This window comes from Pyxicephalus adspersus, chromosome 1 (genome assembly GCF_032062135.1).
Source record: "Pyxicephalus adspersus chromosome 1, UCB_Pads_2.0, whole genome shotgun sequence".
In the NCBI taxonomy this organism is placed as follows: Eukaryota; Metazoa; Chordata; class Amphibia; order Anura; family Pyxicephalidae; genus Pyxicephalus; species Pyxicephalus adspersus.
In genome coordinates, this window is record NC_092858.1 from 43857327 (window position 1) to 43880831 (window position 23505).

Here is a 23505-nt window from a genome sequence, read left to right on the forward strand (position 1 = left end):
TCACATTATTTAATAAAGCAAATGATGACTCTTGCAATAAGGATAGGTTATGAGGAACCTATAAACAGAAATATCTGTGTAGGACAGCAATACAAAGTTGTGTGATAAGCACAGTACCAGTCCTTTCATTTCTTACACTTCCAATAGGTAAGTAACAGCTTATCAGCTCTCTTTACAACTTTATATGTGATGTTTCTCACGTTTACTGCAAGCCATCTCACAGAATACTTGACTAAAAAAGGTACAGAAATTGTGCTCTATCCCAGATTACTATTCATTCTTACAGTTCTCCATTTTTGAATGGAAGGCACATGTCATTTTGTATTTTAACACTTACCTCCAACCAACATGATGCAGATGGAGAAGATCTTCTCGGTGTCCGTGTTAGCAGAAACATTCCCAAACCCCACACTGGTTAGACTGCTGAGTGCAAAGTACAAGGATGTGATGTATGAGCTCCTGGTAGATGGTCCTCCTAGTAATACCAGAGCGGTCTCATTTAAAGTGTCCTCGCTGTCATTCTTTTGAAATGACAAATGCCTGCTGATATTTTTCCTTCCCAGGTAATAAGGGGTTTCCAAACGCCGGGCAAGCTCTTGAAGCCAACCTGTAAACATAAAAAGAACTGCTACTGCTACAAGTCACAGCACAGTTATGGGGTTGTGACATTCCTCATCGCAGATCTGATGTGATGCTAAGTGATCCCCTTTTATCTCAACTTTTGAATTTCCTAATAGTTGTATTTCTAAAAAAAAAAACAAATAATAGGTGGGTGTGCATAGTGGGAGGAGTATTTGGTTGTTATAGCCGAAGATGTAACAAACATTTTCAACAGAACAAACTGGATTAGGGCATAAATATTTCATTTATTTGAAATTTGAACTGCAAGTTCTGAGTTTGCATGTTCTGGCAATTAACACTCATCCATTCTGGAGTAAAAATGTATGCAATTTACTGCATGAAAAATACATTTAAATAACTGCAAAATATAACAGGTAATGCATGCTCACCTATCTCCGGCACTTCTGATTGGTTACTTTCAATTTCCTGCTGACCAATAAAATACCAGATGCAGGCCACCCAGTGCGCTAGGAGAGCAAAGACAACCATGAGGAGGCTAAGAACAACTGCACTGTACTGGGAATATCGATCCAGTCGTGGGAGGAGGCGTAGGAGTCGAAGGAGGCGAACAGTCTTCAAGAGGTGAGCTCCAAAATACTTTTATTAGGTGGAAAGAAAGAAAAACAACTGAGATTTATACTAAAAATATCACATTGCAAGCAAATGAAGGTATAAGAATTAAGTATAGAAGATCTAGAAACATTGCAGGGTTCTTTAACATTCACAGGGGCACTACTACTACAGCTAACCAGTCCTTATGTGGGATGGATACATTCGTTCACTTTTTCGGGCTTTTCTCCCTTTTTTCACCTGTCAGTTTCATACATACTACCCTGTGTGTTACACTCCCTCCTCTTGTGTATCTATGGAGGAAATCATGGTTTCAACTCAGGCTGGATTAAAAACATGTCTGATTTTGATCATCTACGTCACATAGGGGCTGATAGGATTAGATCATGGCTGGTGGGAGAGGCTCTGCTTAGCTTCCTAATACATCACAGCATCTTATTTCAGTATCTCGGTACTCCTTCCCAGAGTCTTCAAGTAGAAAAGTGAATGTTTGCATGAAGACTACTCTAGATAGTGCCCATATGTCTAGATCTATATGTCTAGTTGTCTAGTCCATTAAATCCAAAGAATGGAAGGGGCAGGCATGGGGAAGAGATAGGTGCCAGACGTCCTTTACCCAGGAAATGAGTCAGGCCCATGACAACTTCCCCCAAGATATAACACAAAGGAAAAATATAATATACAGTAAGAGAAGGTCACTTACTATGTTGACTTTGAAGCTATAGAGCAGGTCCACAGGAAGAGCAGCTAGGAGATCCAGCAGGAACCAGGTCCTGATGTAATGGATAAAGATGAGACGTGAGGATAATACCACTTGTCCAGACTGGCTGACAAATGTTGTTCGAAAATTCAGAACGATGTCTGTTCATTAATAGAAGACCACACAAGAATCCAACATTAATTTCACACAACGGAAAATTTTAAAGAATATCTGCGGCATATATAGTACCATTTGAAATCAGCACCTACTGCTATGTGACTACTGTAAGCTGTGGATAAAGAAATTATAGCACGGGTTCCCTAAAGACACGAAATTTATTTTAATGGTCCCCAATGTTAAAAAAAGGTTTGAAAAAACTGCTTTAAATGCACAATATAACTGCCCTTAAAAACTCAAAATTACTGAGTTACTTGTACTAAATCAAACCAAGATACCAGTTTCTCCATTTTAAATTTTGTGGACATTAGAAATTTAAATGGTTGCTTTATTAGGCTCATTCATATTTTATATTAGCAAAATTATTGCTCAATGTTTCAATGCACTTTTCCTTGTTTTGATCTTAAATTTCTATTCTGCTTATGGTCCAAAAAAACTAAAGTAAAAAGAAGAAGAAAATAGTAATAAACAAACTGAACAGTATGTAACATTTTGAAAATATTGGTTGCAAGCTTCAAAAGCTTTTTTTTTCAGATCAAAAAACAGCAGGAGGTCTGTATAACCCAGTGAATATATCTGCCTAGGCTATTTAACATTTTGTTTTCCCACCATAGTTGAACTATGGCCAACCATAGTGTGGGGAAACTATTCTGGGCAGCTTTAAATGGAACTTGTTCTAAAAGAAAATTGGAGGCCACTATTACTGACTGTTCTGGCTACCACTGAATTTATTAGTTCTGACCCATAGGAAACATGTTAGCAAATAAAGTTAGAATTCACGATCTTCATACTAACAATATATATCTGTATAGGGTTTTTCAGATGATAAGGTATAAATAGCAGTCCAGATATTTCCTTGGTATTGGTTTTCCTAATAAATAAGCAAAACGGTCAGAAAAAAGCTGTTAAAAAATATTGAATGGAATGTTTGCATATTATAGGTAGGCCTTCATGTATAGGCATCACAGAACATTTCCTTCCATTCATAGTAAGCTCAACCCTTGGTTATAGGACTTAGTAGTGAATCGTTAAAGTTTAGAAAATGTCCTGTTCCTGGTAAACCTCTGATAAATACTACTTGTAACTTTGTTCACTCCAAACCTTTAATTACCTAGTATGAAGAGGATTTCCACAGCGAGATCACATGCTCTGGGTGGGCTGCGTGGACTTTGTGTACCTTCTTCTTTAGCACTACTGAAGCAGAAACTGTATGGCACAGTCACTGCTACATAAAGCGTGGCAAGGAGGATCAAACAGTCCCAGCAGGCCTTGAAGGGCCCATAATGCAAAAGAATGAAAGGAGATTTACGCATAGACACAACTTTATATTCCGGAACCCGAGGCTTCTCACCAAAGACGCTCTGTGAAAGTAACAAATTCATTAAAACTTGAACTTTAAATCTAAAATACTAAAAAAAAAGTTTAATATATAAAATCAAAAGTGTATATAAACCTAGAAAACTATTTAAACTATAGAGAATGAAGCAGAGTTTCTAACTTGAGGACTGTGCTGGTAACAGAACTCTCTGTTGGCTGTTGGGCTGCATATCAGGAATATCCAATAGGCAGTCCAATGGCCAACTCATGCACTGAACTTGGCAAGCTGACAAAGCACTGTCAGGGGCCATTCTCAGCCTATAACAAGAAGTATTGCTACAGAAGTTCCAGGTAAAAAATCTGCAACATAGTTACAAAATATTTGCTTTAGAAAACTGTATACAGTGAGACACAATAATAAACATAAAGGAAAATTAATTTAGGGTTCACACTGACTTTATGAACCAATGTGAATTATTGATATGTCTGTGTAAATTAGAAGCAAATCAATTCCTTGTTTATATTCCTCATTTAATTGCATATGTCTGGCATTTTTGTGTATACCAACCAATAGGTATTCCTACTTTGTACCTACCTTACCAAGTTTTGCTTTGGCTCCATTCTGTCTCTGTAGATGACCTGAGAGGTGGTAAAGCACAGCACGGCTTCGCCTACGATTGGCATTAAAACCTTTCCCTGTTAAACGAGTGTGTTGCTCTTCCCTTCCTGCCAAAATAAGAAATTACATTCAATCAGTACACAATGTAATACTCCCACTGCCAACAGCATCCAAGAATCCACAACACAGAATGCGCAGCATATGGAAACATGCTTCTTGTACCGGGTTCTTTCCAGCTCTCTGTCTTCCTGGTCTTGGCATCTGTGATGTCCTTAAATGAAACCAGAAACAGAACCACTTCCCCTTTCTCGTTTTTGATGGGTACAATATCCAGCAAGCACCAGAACTGTGAGCCTAAACAGTAAGAAACAAAACAAATGATTGTAAAGGCCATTCCACTGAGGCATTTTATGCCAGGAGGTACTTCTTTTGCAGCCAAATAAAGGTAGGTGGGAAGGAAAATACCTCCACAGTACAATGAAGGTAGTGGTCAGCAGGAGACACGGCCTGATTTATTAAAGCTCTCCAGGGCTGGAGAAGATACACTTTCATTAGTGAAATCATTTCATTTGCTATTTGTTAGCAAATGTTTTTAATCTGGACTAGATTCATTTCAGGTTTGCTGGATCACCCAGCTTCACTGATGAAAGTGTATCCTCTCCAGCCTAGGAGAGCTTTAATAAATCAAGGTGGCTCCCAGGTGGTGGCGGGGTAGAACTTGTAGAGGGGTCCTGATTTTAAGCTGATACAAAAGTGGGACATTGCATAACAAAAATAACATACACCCACTGGCCACTTTGATTCCTGTTTAACTGCGTGTTAACACAAATATCAAATCATCTAATTACAATGCAGCAACTTGATGCATTTGGCATGTAGACATTGTCAGGACAACCTATTAAAATCAAGTTAAAATCAAGCTGCAGAATGTCGAAAAAAATGATTTAGGTGACTTTGAATGTAGCATGGTTAATGGTTCCAGATGGATGATAGTCAGAATAATTCAGAAACTCAAGACATTGCCTGGTCTGATGAACCTTGATTTCTAGTGAAATATTTGGATAGTGGGCTCAGAACCATAGACCCATTCTGCATTACATGAACAGTTCAGGCTGGTGATTCACTCACCATGTCACAATGCTCAAATCATATCAATCTGTTTTTCGAACACCAAAGTGAGTTCACTGTATTCAAATAATAATAATGGCCTCCATAGTCACCAGATCTCAAAAAAAGCACAATATGGTGGAATGGAAGAGATTTCCAGAAATGTGCAGCCAACAGTACAAGGCTATAAGGAACCAAAATGCTTGAGGAATGTTTACAGCACTCTATTGAATATACAGTTTTATTCAGAAAAATAATAATGAGTTTAAAAAAAGTAAAATAACTTCAAAATCCTTTTATTAGTTTTTATTTCCATACACACAAATGCACTAGGAACACTGCACATTCTATGAAAAAAGAAATGAAAAAAGAAAAATGTAATTTGTGTTATTCCTTTACAGAAAGTGAAGAAAAGTGAATTTTAGTCTGTTCAAAAAAAAAATCTTTAAAAATGTAAACATTTATTGTATAAACAGAGAAATGTTTTAGGAATGTGCTTTCTTTTCAATCACTGAACTCATATTTAGTTGTATAACCACTGTTTCTGAGAACTGCTGCTTATCTGTGTTACATGGAACTGACCAACTTCTGGCTCCTGAGAACCAGAACCAGCCCAGGACGATTGAACTACATTCCACAATTTTCCTGCATTTCTTGGTTTTGCCTCAGAAACAGCATTTTTGATTTCACTCTACAATTTTTCTGGATTAAGGTCCAGGTATTTGACATAACGTCAATTCAATCCATCAATCCAATTACTATTTGTTAGTAAATGTTTTCAATCCTGGACCAGATCTATTCCAGGTTAGCTGATGAAAGTCTGTCTTCTCCAGCCTTGGGAAGCTTAAATCAGGCCCAGTGTGTTTGTCATTTTGGCTATTCGATCCATGCATACGGTAGTTTTCTGTTTTCTTCCATAACTTTCAGGTTTTGGTTGCCATTTTAAAGCAATTTAGTTAATTTTAGCTGAGCAGCCTATTGTTTTCTGCACTTCTATATATGTTTTCCCTACTCTAATCAACTTTTTAATTAAAGTATGCTGTTCTTCTGAAGAATGTCTGGAATGATTATGTCTGGAAAAATGATGATTTTCAGAGAGAAATTCACTAAATTGCCTCTCTAATTGCCTCTCGGCTGTTCTAGTAACAAGCGCTTTGCTGGACGTTTTTCCTGTCATTTTACCACTGTATTCAATTTAAAGAAACCGGAAGGCAAAGTCCTGTCCCTTTTTCAATTAAGTAAGATTGATGGATGGGAGGGATGTCATTTTTCTTCTGTATAAATACCAGCAAACTTTCAAACCTTGATTGAAGCATGGTTCACTCTTGTAATAAATACAGCAGGGACCTCATCAAACTTTCACTCATTTGTTCTTATCATCACATATATCATTCTTGTACTTGATTCTCACCACTTACTGTAAAGCTTGTTTATTACCATATCCCTGAGGAAGCATAACCGTGGCGAAACGTGTCGGAGTTTATACAACATTATACGGTCATTTTGAGTTTACCTAATATTAGAAGCACCTATGTATAGTAGGAAACATCTAAGTCCTGTGAAATGTTAACAGGACCTAGGTCAAATACTTATGTCTGTTTATTGTCATTATGTATGGTTCCAGTGTGTAAAAATACATGATTATTTTTTCACACTAATCTGTGAGCCTCAAACCTCTTTCTTCATTGCTCTCTATTCAGAAATTCACTAAAACCAGCATGTACAACATTTACTGCCTTCCTTCCTTTTCCTCAAATTTCGTACTTGACACTTCTCCTATTACAGAATGAATGTCCTCATTAATTGGACTCTGAACTGGTATTATTTTGAACAGATCATTTTAATTAGGCTGGGTCTACATAGACTGTTTCCCCAGTGTTTAACCTGAGACTTTAAAAGCCCATGTTTGAAATTCAGGTGTTTTAAAGCTTGCCTTTAAACCGCTGGAAAACATCTATGCCATGTTTTACCGTTATTGTTTTCAAGCACTTATAAATACAGGAAAATGCATTGAAATCAATGGACATGTTTACCCGCGTCAACCTTGGGTTTTAATTGCTAAAACTTTGCAAGGAGCGTTACCTATAATGCTCAAAAACCTGCCTCAAGATAATGCCCTGGTGTAGCCCATTGGCATGCATGGGAATTTCAAACATAGGCTTTTAAAAACCTAAGTTGAACGCTGGGGAAACAGTCCATGTAGACCCAGCCTTAATGATTCAATTACACAGAATCAGCAGCATGCAAGTCATGAATGTTGGGTCTGTTGGTTTTTTATTACTATACTATACCTACTAGTAAATTATTTGCCATATAGAAATACAATTTCCACCAAAAACAGTAATTGATCAGGTTAGTGATGTCTGACTACTATTACTCCAAGCAAAACTATATGCCACAGAGAATTACAGAAGTTCTAAAGGTAAAAGAGGGTTTAACTTGGTACTAGTAAGGTGTACCATATAAAATGACCAGTGAATGCATATTTTTTATTTTTCTGTGTACCCTGTGTAATATATTATCATTATCTGTTGACCTTGTCAGTAAGATTATTTTCTTTTCTTTTAACAGAACAAGCTGTCCAGCAAAGTTAGCAATCGGGCAACACAGACAGATGTGCTTACAATAGTCAATTCTTACTTATTTCGTTAAAGCCTTTATTCCAAAATGAAAACAGTTGTGGTGTGTTAAGTGTTAGCTAGAATTTGGATTTAACTTGGTATTTACTTAACACTTAAAGACCATCCAAATTTGCTGGTACATTTAGTACTCAGTACAGTCAATGCCAACTCACTGTTGGTGTCCCAACCACCTTTGTATATAGAAGGGAAAGTTAAAGGAATTTAGTAGGTTTTTTTGTTTTTTGATTTTTTTTGATTTAGGGCTGCTTTAACCATAAGATCTGAAAGGCTACATCTAATAAATACAACAATATTCTTTTGGCCTTGTTCTTTAGACAAATGCTATGAAGGAAATTCCTAATAACATGAATAACAATTTATTTCCTTTTATGAACTCTAAACAAGAAGCACTTGACAGAAATAAATCCCTTTACGTACCATTTTTCTTGTATAGCAGCAGCTCAGCCTTCAGCTCTTGTTTATCATTCAAGGCTTTCTGAATACACTGTTGAATTTGCTCCCCGGTGTCTGCACCATATAAAAAGGTACAAGCGCATGACCTCTGCATAACCTCTGCACGAGCAAAGCCAGTGAGTTCACAGAAGCCATCTGAGCAATACACCACAGGGTATGAATGAGGCAGCTGAGCATTGCCAAGGACAAAGTTGCTGTCTAGAGAGGGGAAGCACAAAAATACAGAGAAAAACACAGGCAAAGATAAGTATATAACATAAATATATATATAATATATATATATATATATATATATTGGGCATTCAAGTAAAAAAACAACAATGCATAAAAGTTCTGCAACAACCAAAAAGGCCAAACGAAAATCCTTTAATGCTTCTCCGCCTGAAACATGAATATTCTGGAGTTTTGGTTACTTCAAATTGCACATTATTTTTGATTTCTGCACTTCATCTTGTGAAAGATCATGTGCTTACACTATGTACATTAAAGTATTTACATATTCTGAATAAGAATTAAAAAACACTTTTGAATAAGCCCCCAACAACCTCTGTAGCTACAGGCATAGTAGAAAAATTAATCATCAATGTTCCCAACAGAGGCACTGAAAAAACAAGGCATATAACTCAACAGGACAGCCATCATGATTCAGGACAGTAATCATGGACAGTAATCATGGCTGTATTTTATTAGTTGTGCAGTTGTATAGGTATTTGTGGGAAATCAGAATTAGGTGGACATCCAGTAGACAGATAGCAGAACAACCATCAGAGTACTGCCCTGGCTTTATCCATTCAATCATATGAACATGTGTATCCATTTCAGTTTTAAGTTGTATATCCTTTCATATTAGAACAATAACCTGTGACATGTATGAATTGTAACATAACATTACATGAAGTTTGTAATGGAGCAAACTAGACTGAAACAGTTGTATAGAGAGTCCCATAGCCGTAAGAAATTAGACACAGGGCCTTCATGACAGGGGTGCTAGGCCTAGCCCAGGGGTATTAAGGGTTATTAAAATGTAGTATGGCTAGTGGAGGCTGTGCTAGTATGGAGCGTGGGGTAGGAGGGGATTAGGAATAGGATGAGTTAAAAGGGGATAGACGAAAGCAGGGGAGGCCCTCTTTTGGAAGAAAAAGTTTCCAGCCCACCCACCCCTTTTTATAGTTATAATTTGTGAGTGTGGTTTATTTTAGCTGTTGGGGTCTTGGAAGGCAGGGATCCAGTGCATTGGTAAAGTGGAGGAATTTGGCAGGGGGGATCCTCTTTGGTGGGGTCTCCCCCTTTATGGTGAACAGATGATTATGGCTCCTGAGGTGGTGCTGGGCGGCTATGGGTCAAGGTGGAGATGTCAGATTTCTCCTTCTGAGACCTGCAGCCTGGTTGTTTGGGTGTAAAACCGGGAGTATGGATTTTTTGATAACATTATGGATATTGTTGGTATAGCTATGTATTATTAAAAGGGAGGAATTAGGTTGTTGGTTAAAAAGGGTATATTCAATGTAATATGTTTGCATTATATAATCCCGGTTAAGTAATACTAATAATAATAGAGTGTTATGTTAAAATAATGGACTGTTAATGTATGCTTGCATATCAAAAGTATAAATGTATTTATTTATCATTTATTTATTATTGGATATTTGTTAATTACTTGAATGGTTTGTTTATTTAATGGTGTTTAAATAAACAGCTGCTTGCCAGCCAATTTAAATCCAAGATTGGTGTCTGGGTATTTAATGGTGGGGGAGTGGTTGGTAAGCAGGGGTCGGGGGAGGTGGAGGTTCCGACGGTGGTAGTTGAGGATGGGCTAGAAAGTCCGAGCTACCCTTGTCATGTGTTTAAAATATTAGAGCATATTTCTACTATAATCCAGTGGTTCTGGAGGTACTTTTAGCATGATGGAGAAGGGAATGATGTGCGTGCAACACTCCAATCCAAAATAAGGGATAAACCCCTTGTTTTGGATCTATGATGGAAGGAAGACATGCAAAAAAATATGTAAGCACTTCTGGTGAGAAGTGCTAAACTGGTAAGAGAAGTTGTGCCAAGTTGTGTATAGTTTGCAGAAATTGACTCAGCATGCTGGGGTTTTACTTCTAAAACCCACAGATATCATTGTGATTGGATGGGGTTGCAGTGGAGTGACCTGCTGAAATGTAAATGGGAGGTTCATAATAAATGATGCTTTGAGTTCACTGAACTGCACATTTGCAGTGGCTGAGCTCCACACATTGGGCCTGATTTATTAAAGTCTGCAAGACTGGAGAAGATGCACTTTCATCAATAAACCTGGGGTATCCAGCAAACCTGGAATGGATTTCTTAAAAGTCATTTGCTATTTGTTAGCAAATGTTTTCAATCCTGGACCAGATTTATTGAAGGTTTGCTGGAACGCCCAGGTTCACTGATGAAAGTGTATTCTCTCCAGTCTTGGACAGCTTTAATAAATTAGGCCCTTCATCTGCATGTAATTGTCAGTTTGTGAATTGTTAAAGGATCAAGCTTAAACTATTGGGTAAACTGGACCATCAAAGAAAATATGTGGTCACAAGTTGAAATTCAATGACGGGAATAGGTGGACAACTAATAATATCATTGCTACACATTGCCATGTGTGGCCTCCAGAATGGTCTTGGGATGGAATAATCATAGCTCTTTTCCAATAGGGAAACAAAAACTCAGGAGGTACAAGCTAGGAAAAGGTAATAAAATCAATGTAAACATATTTCTTTTTAATAGAAAAACATAAAAAAACAATAGAAAAACAGTAACAATAAAGCCAAAATGAAACAATCATTGTTGTAGAAGACAGCATAAAATAAATTTAGGTCATATATGATGAGACATTATTAAGTGTGAACAAAGGTTAGAACAAGGCACTATCCTGAAAAATTTAATGGCAACAAATTCAGAACATTTACAAACCACCTGCTATATCTGAGCTTGGAAGAAGAGTAAATGAATGTGCAATGGTCCCTACCTAAAGGTCCATAAAGTTATTTGGAATTAGAATTTGGGCTTCCCTTAAATACCACAAGCATTGAACAATAACATAAGAGAAATTCTCTGTCACCTCCACAGATCTGTCTGTTCCTCCTAACTGGTTCTTCCTTGGCTCTGGGACTTCAGAAATCATTTGAAAGTTATGACATCACAGGTAATAAATGTTTATATTTCTGCTGAATGTAAAATATAATGATTTTTGGATTGTGTTTGGGGAGAGGGAATATTTGGTGAAAAGTTACCTTCACCCTAAAGATTAGCTTTTTGCAGCTGATGTGTTTCCATCTTTGAACTCCACCATGTGTGCTACATTCTTCATTCTCCAGAGCGCAGGCCCGTCTGTGGTATTTGGTTTCTGAATGCTAACTTTGCTGACTTGAGATCACTTCTGTGTAGCTGAGCTTGCTCTAGTTTATACTGCTACATAGAACAGCACATGGTAATGGACCCTGTTAATGGGATCCAAATGGGCACCTTGTCTGTCTACCCAGTTCTTGTTGTCACATTCACCATTTATTAAATAAGCCTGCAAGTATATTTGTCATCGATTCCCTCAGGACCAGAAAACTATCCTCAGCCTATTCAAACTTTCATTGACTACGCCTTAAACTCTTGATTTGGCACATTGTTGCTCTTGTCCTGATCTCGACCAGACCTTCACTGATCCTGATTGCCTCCTGCACTAATTGTGGCCTGTCTGATTACACTTCTGTATCACGTTCCTGTACCCCAGTATGATTCAACTACAATCAGCTGGGCTGCAACCCGGGCACTTTTTCCCAAAGTCTGTCACGCCTTGTGAGTTGCACGGGTGAAAGCAGAGGTTGGTGCTTTAAACTCTGAGCCTTCAAGCCCCAGCCAAGCTGACTATTGTGGCATTTTGAAACACAATTTGATTTGTTGGAGATACTGCCAGCTGGCCTGCTGTTTCCAAAATCACGACTATAGCAGGGTAAGCAGCAAAGACTATGCCCAATATACTATACAAGTGGGAAAAATATTGACATGTCTTAAAATTACCAACATTGAACACCTACCAGTCTGTACACTCTGCTAATTTTATATTCTAGTTAAATATGTTTGGACTCCTATAGAATTCAATAAATGTATACAGATTACAATGAGATTATATAAATCAGCGTTGGGGGAAGAGGAGGAGGTTGGGTGTTGTAGGAAAACCAGGATATTGACTGATCAGTGTGTTGGTTGCCATGGCAATGGTACTGCACAAGAGGAAAGGCTGCGGGGTGCTACCATATCCCTTGGAGACAGAGTTTTACCGAAATTAAATGTATGGACTAATAGGAATGAATATATTCATAAAATGTTTTGAGATTGTGGGAAATTGTAAAAGAATAAGTTGGAAAGCTTTGCTTAGCTTAGATTATAGACCTATACGCCTATGTTGCAATGTTTAATCGAAGTTACTTACATTAATGATGTAAGATGTAGAAAGAAGACCATTAGCATGTATCACACACTACATACATTTGTGTATTAGACACACCTTGTCAATGATTTGCAGGTTATAGACATAAACACAACAGTTTAACAAGCAGTACAAGAGCTTTGAATCAGGCCCTCACCGACATCTCTAGCTGCATGTATTATGAAGTGATCCATGTAATGTTAGAATTGTCCTGAACAGTATTATATAAGAACCATTCAGAACTAATATTTTACTGAATAATAGACTCACCAATATTGCTGGCCAAGTGTTGTTCAACCAAATTGGATTGTTTTTCATATTAACTTTTTTCTAGTTGCTGTATTGCACCACTTTTGTGCTCCAGAGTCACAATCATTCTTCATTTCATTCGTTCAACAATAAAAAAAGGCCATCTATCATCATTTTTCCACACCTCACTTTTAGTTGTGGTGTTTTCCTCATTTCGTCATTTCCTTCTCTGTCCTCCCCTGTGCTTAAATAAATCCCTTTCACACTTCAGTTTCACTGCTCATACAAACTACATATGCTTATTAGGTGAGCCCTCCTATGCTTCAGCAGACTCCTTTAAAATCATACAAAAACACAGCCTTCTTATCCATAACTGGGAAACGCAAATATTTTTTACAGATAAATGTGAATCCGATCTGTTTGAAGTGGAACTAAACCCACATGACTCACCTACCTGGGGACAGGGGGCCGCCATTTTCTTCCTCCCAGAGAAGATCTTTGGCCATCTTGACTGGCTGTACTAGGATGAAGATGTTTATTCATCCCCGGCACATGTAAAGGATGCCACAGAATTGGTGGCAAGCAATGCTGACGTATCCCTTCTAGAATGTATTCCAGATTTCCTGGGCCATAGGCTGAGCTGGCAAAACACTTTTCACCAGAAGCTGCTATTTTATAAAACAAAACAAACTTAAGGACCCAGCTATAAGTACCATCTGTAGGAACAAACATTTGTTTGTGTGTGGAAGAATTTGTTTCCACAGTCTAATTAAACCTACTGAATTACTTGAAAATGAAATAAAGGCCTTCTTTTTTTATTGTATGTATAAATGTTTTCTATGTATAAATGTTTTTACCCAACTTGTACCCAAAATATACACAATGTTATAATGGATTCAATTAAAAAAAAGGAAAAATGACAAATTAGAAAATGTAAAACAATTTAAACCCAATATGAAAAAATTGTTAACTTTGGGTAAGGTTGGACAGATCTTGGGTGAAAAATGTATAAATAGACCCTAACATGCCTAAAAGCATACCCCATATACAATTTAGGCCTAAAATTCTTAATTATCTATTAGGATATTTTATATGCAGTTCAACTTAGTGGGTAGGTTTTGGGTGCAAATTGTAGATTGTAAAATCTTCTAATTTTCCCTTCATTTTGGTTCAACAACCCATTCATATAGGATTAACCCCATTTTTTTAATTTAGGAACCCCCATCATAAAATCTATACATACTCATCCCATTTCTCTGGTATGCCATATAAACCTCGGGATTAGCCAGTTATAGGTGGGCGGTGTAGAAAAAGAGGCTTAAAGTATGCTATGCATTCAACCTCTTTGTCAGAGACTTACTAAGCCTTTATAATACATAAGTTCCATGAGGCTTGTGAAAAATCAATAAAACAAAATTGTATGCAGGTGAAAAGCCATTTTGATATATTTTTATTGTTAGTTTAAGAGCCATGAAAGTCTCAAATATATGGATATAAAACATAATGAATAAATGCATGTTCTGAAACTAGTAACTAATGGCATGTTCAAAAGCAGTTCAAAATACACCAGCCAACTAACAAATTACATTGGATGCCAAGGACTAAAATATCAGCAATATCTGTGCTTCCAATGGTACCATTATTTGTACAAAAAGCAGAGTTAGACCAGACCTCCATATATCATATTATTGCTCAGTTACTTACTTTGGCTGTTACTGCTCCTTAGTGTTTTACAGCTTGATAAATAACCTCTATACATTGTTTGTGCTGAAGATTTTATATCAACTACTTGGTTAATGTGCCACTAAATCACTGCTGACACTTCCCTGCCTTGCAAGAGGGAGAAGACTCCAGAAAAATGTATTGATTTTATGTGGGGAGCCAATTTGCTGTAGTTTTTTTCTTTTAACCCTCTCACTTTTCTGCATATGCTGTTTCTTTCCTTCAAACTATATAAAGACCATCACATTCTCATCATTTTAACAAATAATAAATGCAATGCAAGCTGAATTTTTTTTATTTTACAATCAGTTAAAAGTTGGAAATGTCTGGGGAACTAGAGCATTGGTTTATATTAGCAGTCAGCAAATTGTGAATACTGTCCATGCAAAATGAATGGCTACTATTCAAATAGAATGGGCAAAGGAAAACCTTTGGTGTTCTAAATACCCAATAAATGACATAACCTATGCTGAAATGTGATTGGTCATTGGAGGCAACACATCAACATTTTAATGCAAAAGTTTAATAAGCATTGGGATTTAAAGTGTCAAAAAAGCTTGTTCTCATTGCTTGACCAACTATTAAGATCCCTCTATTAGGGTCACAACTGCAAGGATGCCACCTGCTAAAGGATCACTATAGAGGCCAGGAAATACTCTGCACCTATTGATACAGCTTTGTTCCCTAAATATGTTTTATGTCTATTCCAGTGACCCTCTTGCATGTAGCTGCAGATATGGACTTTGTATTTTTAAACTGATGAATGAAAGAGATCATTTTGTTTATGCAAAATAATCTGAGCAGTGTTGTGCTAGAGTTATAGAGTAATTGTGTGTAGGAGTACTAAAATTATTATTCTGGTGGTTATTAATATTGCTACTGCAACTCTTGTTTTCTTTTGTTTTAAAATGCCTCTTTGAAAACTACATGAATAATGAGGGCCTAAAAAGGAACTACACTGACAACCCATTAAGGGGGTAATGTACTTACCACCAATATGGGGTCACTATACTGACCACCTCTAAAAGGAAAACTACAATGATAGCCCATTGTAAGGCAATACATAGACCACCAATGGAAGGAAACCATGCAATGGGGTGCAATACAATGGCCACTAATAGAAATAGACACTACAATGAACACCAATAAAGGAACAACACTGACTATAAAAAAGGGCACCATGTAGATCACTAATGTGTAGCAACACTCTGAGAAGCAATGAAGGGCTATGGTGTATCCACCAATCAAATTTACATTATATTCTTTTTCCAGAACTCTGCACGCTATGTGGTATGTTGTACATTATATTATCCTGACACCTGAACAATGTGTCTATTACATTTATTTTGTCCATTACATAAAAGTGATCCCTGTACTCTGTATACTATATATAAACCTGACTGCATTTGGTCTGCAACTGTTCTGTATTTAATTATGTTGTATAATACAAGATTGATTATGATTGCTGCAACCATTTGCTTTGTTCAGTCTATATGCTGTGCTGTATGTGTATCCTCCAAATATCGAAGCCTTTAACACACTTATTTGGCAAAGAGATTCTTATCTTGGGCAGGGATAAATTTATAACACTATCAATGAAAAAAAGTTTTTTTCTAACTACATGCTGATTGAGTATACATGCAATGTGACAACTGCCTATCACACACTACGCATTCATAACTCAATAAATGATTAGGTTTTTAATGACACGCATGTTCATATAATTCTCTTCTGCCAATTGGTTGCTGCAGCAAATAGGCTGCTGTATACCTGGTTAGAAAATATACTACAGATTAATGAATGGCCACAGATGCACAGGATTTTTACAAGAAAACTACATGAATTGCAGACCTGCAGGTGGTTCTCGGATAATCCATTAAAAGAAATTCTTGTTGAAATGTGAACTATTTGTAATCACCATGAGTTCTGGCTCATTCAAATTGATCCACTCATTCCTATTCAATGGTCTCTATAGCATTTAACATTCACAAGCTTTTGTTGCAATAAAATGATTAATCCCTCAAATCAGCAATGTATAGGAAAAGCCATGTAAGGAAGAATCTGTCCATGGTGCTGAAGACATACATACAGTTGTGTGTATGGTAATAGAGTGCAAAAGAAGCGTATTTGTAAGGTTTACAGTACAAAATCAGCATCTGATATTCCTTGCTACATTACTTATTTTATTCTATAAATAATTTCTATTTCTGCTCTCATACCCAATGACCTAAGGGCCAGGCCAATGCTAAGCAGTCCAGCAGATATACTTGTGTGCCATGACATCAATATCTCACACAGTCTGTATACTCACACAGCACCCAATCATACTGAGACTTGTATTTAAAAGAACATAAAAAACAGAGCTGATCGCAAGGGGTTAATATCAAGGCAGATTTATATACTTACATAACTTGCATTAAAAATGTAATTATTTCTATTGAATGCATGGTTACTTGTATAACTACATCAAAATTGAGTTTTTTAATCTTTGTAAAATTCAGACTTTACATCTTTTTATCTTTATTTAGCACAAAATGTGGAGTTCATTTAAAACATGGAATTTTAGAAGTTGTTTTTTTGTTTTAATATTATTATATTCATGATCTATACATATACAATATACACACACACTGTACATAATGCACACTTAAGTAACCCTCCATCTCTAAATCATTCCTTGTTGTTGACTTGTTACCAATGCAATTGCTTATCTAAATAACATGTATTGATGTTCTCCTGAGGGAGTGAGAGAGATCTCCCAGAGAATTGTTAGTGCTGGCTCACAGCCCTTCCCTTCACCTCTAGTTACACAGGGGGAGGACAGAAACACATGCAGGCTCCAAACTAACCCTGCACTGCATGAGCTGCCACAGATCCTCTGATTAAGCTTCAATGGAATCCCAACAAATGCTTAACTAGTTAACCAGCTCTATTGTCTCTCCGCCAATTCTATGAAAAATGGGACACAAGGCATATAATTAAGGGGGTGCTGTATGTACCACATGACTGGCATTTAATGGCATGCTAATATTTAACAGGTCTTACACAGAATTTACAGAGCTAGGGAGAAAACACTGCAATAAAAGGCGAATTTACATATCAGGGGCAAATTTCACATAAATCACTGTATATTAAAACACATTTTCAAGGAGGACTCACCTGTAGGGAATGTATAGTGAATGTAAAAATCTAATGCTTTCTTAATATACTCTTAAAATTTAAGATAAGTCTAAACATTATAAAGTTAATCAAAACCCAATGGTTCAGATAAAATTGTCATAAAAAGGCAAAACTTCTTTTCACACTTCCTTGTATATTATGTTCAGTGACTCTGTAAAATGGCAACTGAAAATGGGGAACTAAATGATAACTGACTGCAACAAAAGTGTATCTAAAGGCCAAAGTTTTTTTTAATTTGTCCCTGGAAATGCTCTTTAGATGTTAGGCTAATGCTGTTAATACATTTTTCCCAATTTATTAATATTATTATAGCACAGTATTTATATGACGCCAACATATTATGCAGCACTTTACAAAGTCCATAGTCATGTCACTAGCTGTCCCTCAAAGGAGCTCACAATCTAATGTCCCTACTATAGTCATATGTCATTATGACATCTAAGGTCAATTTATGGGGGGAAGCCAATTAACCTAACTTCATGTTTTATGCAATCAGGGAGGAAACCCATGCAAACATGGGGAGAACCTGCAAACTCCATGCAGATAGTGTTCTGCCTGAGATTGAGATTAAGGCTCTTATTTAATAAAGCTCTCCAAGGTTGGAGAAATACAGTGAAGCTGGGTGATTCAGCAAACCTGGAATGGATCCGGTCCAGAATTGAAAACATTTACTAACAAATAGCAAATGTGTTTTAGGTTTGCTGGATCACCCAGTTTCACTGATGAAAGTGTATTATCTCCAGCCTTGGAGAGCTTTAATAAATCAGGCCCTAAGCCCCAACTTGTACTGGTGGGAGCTTTACCTTTATTCCAACCACGTGCCCCCAAAAATGAAAACTTAGGCCACATTTGCATGGCTTAGAATTTGCAGATATATGAGGGCTTCCATTGCTGACTTTCTTGAAGGTCTTCAAAATGCTTTTTGCCTGGCTAGTATTGTGACCTGTTGGCGTCGATATTTATTTGATATTTGAGTCATGGACTTGAAACTAGTATGCAAGCCACAAAATTCTTTATCTACCAAATAGGATAAAGCTTTGAGTGCCTTCATATTTTCTCATGACAGGTTTCCATTAACATTGCTGTAGGGAATGCGGTCACCCTAAGGTCAGATGGCGGTTATTCCCACTTACTTATAAATTGTATGTTATAATTACAGAGAACAGAAAAATAACTATAAATTGAGTTTTTTCTTTTTGCTATATCAATTCTGTTGCCTTTTGAACCATAATGAAATCTCAGAGTTCTCAGTTCAATAATATATTAGAGTGTAAGAAATCATCAGCTCAGGCTAATGGCAATGCATATTTTTAGAGTTATTTCTACACACAATATAATTAAAGAGAGTAATTATCATTATACAGACAGGCTATGATTTAGGCATGCTGCAATCTAAACAAAGGTGTTGCTAAGATTCTAACAGACCTTTTCTGGCTTCAGAACTTTCAAGAGCAAAGAACTGCAAACCTATTACACCAAGTGGTGGGTATGGTCATAATGGGAGAGGTTTAATATTGACAAATAAGGACCCACACTTCTAAATCATCATTTCACACTTCACATAAACTAACCAATTATTATTATTATTATTATTATTATTATTATTATTATTAATAATAATAATAATAATAATAGTAAAAATAATAATAATAATAAAAAACAGGATTTATATAGCACCAACATATTACGCAGTGCTGTACATTAAACAGAGGTTTCAAATGACAGACAGATACTGACAGTGACCCAAGAAAAGGAGAGGACCCTGCCCGAAGAGCTTACAATCTAGGAGATAACCTGTAAAATAGTTTACTACAACCAGCATTACCCAGACAAATAATCTGTGCTGTTGTGGCTATTCTTGTCCGGGCACTATTTGACTACTAGTTATAATCTGGTGGAGTTGTAATGATCTAGAAATAGGGGGCAGTTAGAGTTATTATATTTAATAAACAGTATTTATATAGCGCCAACATATTACTCAATTCTATACATTAAGGGTTGCAAATGACAGACGAATACAGACAGTGACACAACAAGAGATGACCCTGCCACGAAAAGCTTCCAGTCTAAGAGGTGGGGAAGCATCGCACAATAGGAGGGGAGATATGGAGTGGTGGGAAATAGTGATGGTTAAAAGACAGAGGAAGATGGGTAGGAAAGTTTAAAAAAAAGATAGGTGCTCTTTTAAATAAGCAGAAGGGGCAAGACGAATAGGATGAGGAAGACCATTCCAGAGAGTCAAGGCAGCTCTAGAAAAGGCTTGGAGCTGTGCGTGTGAAGAGGTTATGAGTGAGGAAGTCATTGGTAGTCATTAGAGGAGAGAAGAGAGCAGCTGGGGGAATATTTTTCTATAAGGTCAGAAAGGTTCTTGGGACAAAAACTGTGGAGGGATTTGAAGGCAAAGCACAGGAGCTTGAATTTGATTCTAAGGTGAAATGGAAGCCAATGAAGAGAACTACAAAGAGATGTAGCAGAAGTGGAGTGATGGGAAGGATGGATGAGTCTGGCTGCTGCATTCATAATTTTATAATACATTGTAGAGGAGAGAGTCGGGTTAGTGGAATACCAGAGAGAAGGATGTTACAGTAGTTATGGATTCTGAATGAATGAATGAAGAGGGGTGTAGGGCTGCCTTTTTTAATTCCTAAACCCTGCATTGAAAAATAGGTGTGCTATTCATTGCAAATTTATTATTGAAGGTGCTTTCCCTAGAACTGCCATATCCATACTTATTCATACTTGTGACGTAGTGGGACACCGGCTTGGAACAAGCATATCCATATCAAGTTTCCAAACACATTATATACATGACATTACCCGGTTAGTGACTCACCAAGAAGAAAAAGGATGGCAGCTACAATGAATGCATACTGCAATAGTGGCTCGATTATTTCTATTCTCAAAGCCTAATATTGAAAATCCATTGGGACTAAAAAGGCACGTGTGACTTTGTGTTGAGAGACATTGTCATGTATTTTAAACAATTAAGAAGGACGCCATCTGCAAACTGCACGTCAACACCCTCAAAATGCAGCACACAGCACTCTAACCACAGTACCACTGTGTACACAGGTCCTTCATAGTCATTGAGCAGTGATTGGGCCCTTGAAGAACAATAGAAGTATCACAGATGTATATACCTTTCACATCACTAAACCCCAAGCAGCCAAGGAGCAATCATTACCTATTGCTCTAACTCAAAAGTGGTAAAACAGTTACTAAACACAGTTTCTGTACATCATTGCTTTTTACATATGGTCTTGTGAGTGTTAATTTAATTCTCCTCCTTTAACCACTCGATGCTGTCACCTCTTATTAAAAACTAATAGTTAAATAAGCAACAACACTTCAATAATATGTATACTACTCACGTGTCCCATCGAATCTGGTCGCTATGGTATCTAAGAAAGTATTCTGAGGAGCAAGCAGCCCTCTCATGGCGGGCATTTCTCTAGTTTTCACTGCTGACACTCTCCAAGCTCGGGCTGCGCAGAGAAAACACACAGTTCTGTGATTAACGTGCAAGTCTGCTTGTCAAAAGCTATTACATAGTGAAATCCAGTGTTTATCTGTCAGCAGTGGGGCAGGCGGACTGTCATTTTTGCCATATGATATTCGGATTTTAAAGGCACAGCTTGGCCTAATAAGTCATCCACAAACTGCTAATGCGAAGACAGTAATTACTGTGTTATTAACAAATGTAAACAACATGAAATACTCCATGTGCCCGTGTTGTCCGTCATATCATAGGGACAGCGGAAAACAGCAAAATCACTATCAATAGAGCCGATTTAGGTAAATCAGGAAACTCACAGAAAACTTAATATCTGATTTGTAAAAATGTAATTGGTCCATGATCTTTATTTGGTTTGTGCAGACAAAGTGGATAAGAAAAATATATTTATTGGTATCAGTAGCTATTGAATACAAACAAGCAGTCCAGTCAGCTGGGATTTGTATTGCCCTCATTTTGCTAAATAAATATTTTAATAATAGTACTAGATGTCTCCAGTCATCTTCTATCAATAGCAAATCATATCAGACTGATTTGTGAATCTCTATAAAGTTTCCAAGAATCAACTTGAGGAATATAGTTTAGTTGTTTAATAACGTCTCTTCAATAGAAGTGGACGGTTCTGCAAAAGGTTGTACATGATTTTGCATTTTAATTGGTAATATGAATAAACATAGTCCAAGAAACTTTGCGAAAATAAAATAAAAAAGAATAAAAAGTATAAATACAACAAACTGAGCTGCAGTACTTTCTGAAATTTTTTTTTCATACAGCAGTACCCCAATTTACAATATTGAAAAGAGATGAGCATGAATATGTAATAGGAATGGGCTAAAAAAAATTATGATGCGCAAAGTGAAGCAACTCAAAGCATGGGGACATACAAAGTAATATGGGGTCTAAAGTATATAAACCCACAACATGATGGTGTAAAAAAGTACCATAACCTACAGTATAATGGTGTGCATCCTAAGCCATAGCAAGAAGATGTGCAAAATGTAGAAACCCACAGCCTGATGGTGTGAAAAGTACCATAACCCACAGCACAATTATGCAAAGTGTACAAACCCACAGCACAATGATGCAAAGTGTACAATGATGCAAAGTGTCCAAACCCACAGCATGATGGTAGGCAAGCTGTAGTAACCCACTACACGATGGTATGCACATTACCATAACCCACAGTATAATGGTGTCCAAAGTGTAGAAACACACAGAAAAATGGTGGGCAAAGAACCAGAACCCACACTATATTGGTAAACAAAGTGTTGTTACCCACAGTATAATAGTGGGAAAAGTGTAGAGACTCACAGTATAATGGTGTGCAAAGTGCAGTAAATTGGTGGGCAAAGTGTAGTAACCCACAGTCCAATAGTGCACAACATATAGTAACCCAGGCCACAATGGGGTGCAAAGTACCATACCCACACTATATTGGTGTGCCAAGTGTAGAAACCCACAGCATGATGGTGGGCAAAGTGTAATAACCCACATTATAATGGTGTGCAAATTATACAAATCCACAGCACAATGATGTGCAAAGTATACAAACCCACAGCATGTTGGTATGCAAAGTGAAGTAACTCACAATATGAAGGTGTGCAAAGCACAGTAAATTGATGTGCAAAGAGTAGTAACCCACAATACAATGGTGCACAAAGTATAGTAGCCCACGGCGCAATGATGTGCAAAGTACCAAAACCCACATTATAATGAGGTGCGTACAGTACAGTCACACACAGTATTATGGTACACAAAATGCAATAACGCACAGTATAAGGGTGTGTAAAGTGTAGAAACTCTCAGCCTGATGACGGCAAAGTCTAGTAACTTACAACAGGATGCTGTTCAAAATGTAGTAACCTGCAGTATGATGTGTAAAGTGTGGGTACACACAGTATTATGGTGCACAAAGTGTACCAACCCACAACATGATGGTGAGAAAAGTGTAGTAACTCACAATAAGGTGTGCAAAGTGTAGTAACCTGCAGTATAATGATGTGTAAAGTGCGGGTACACACAGTATGATGGTGCACAAAATGTACAAACCAAAAGCCTGAAGGAGTGCAAAGCGCAGCCAGCCACTGCATCAAAGAATATTTTACCAGTTTACAGCATTCAGAACTGTAAAAGAAGACTGAACATCGAGGTTACTGGAACATACAGCTGTATATGTGCGATTATTCCTAAAAGTAA

General features: G+C 37.1%; 1 protein-coding gene across 1 annotated transcript in view; it reads right to left on the reverse strand.

The window, feature by feature from the left end:
• Positions 1-23505, reverse strand: part of KCNH3 (potassium voltage-gated channel subfamily H member 3) — a 35285-nt gene that overhangs the window by 11323 nt on the left and 457 nt on the right. The window contains exons 2-9 of the mRNA XM_072409178.1: positions 21167-21280; positions 8171-8404; positions 4227-4358; positions 3981-4111; positions 3180-3429; positions 1895-2052; positions 1011-1218; positions 338-607 (exon numbers count right to left, since the gene is read on the reverse strand). Coding sequence (XP_072265279.1) covers positions 338-607; positions 1011-1218; positions 1895-2052; positions 3180-3429; positions 3981-4111; positions 4227-4358; positions 8171-8404; positions 21167-21242 — 1459 coding nt within the window. The 5' untranslated portion in view covers positions 21243-21280. The remainder of the gene's footprint in view (positions 1-337; positions 608-1010; positions 1219-1894; positions 2053-3179; positions 3430-3980; positions 4112-4226; positions 4359-8170; positions 8405-21166; positions 21281-23505) is intronic.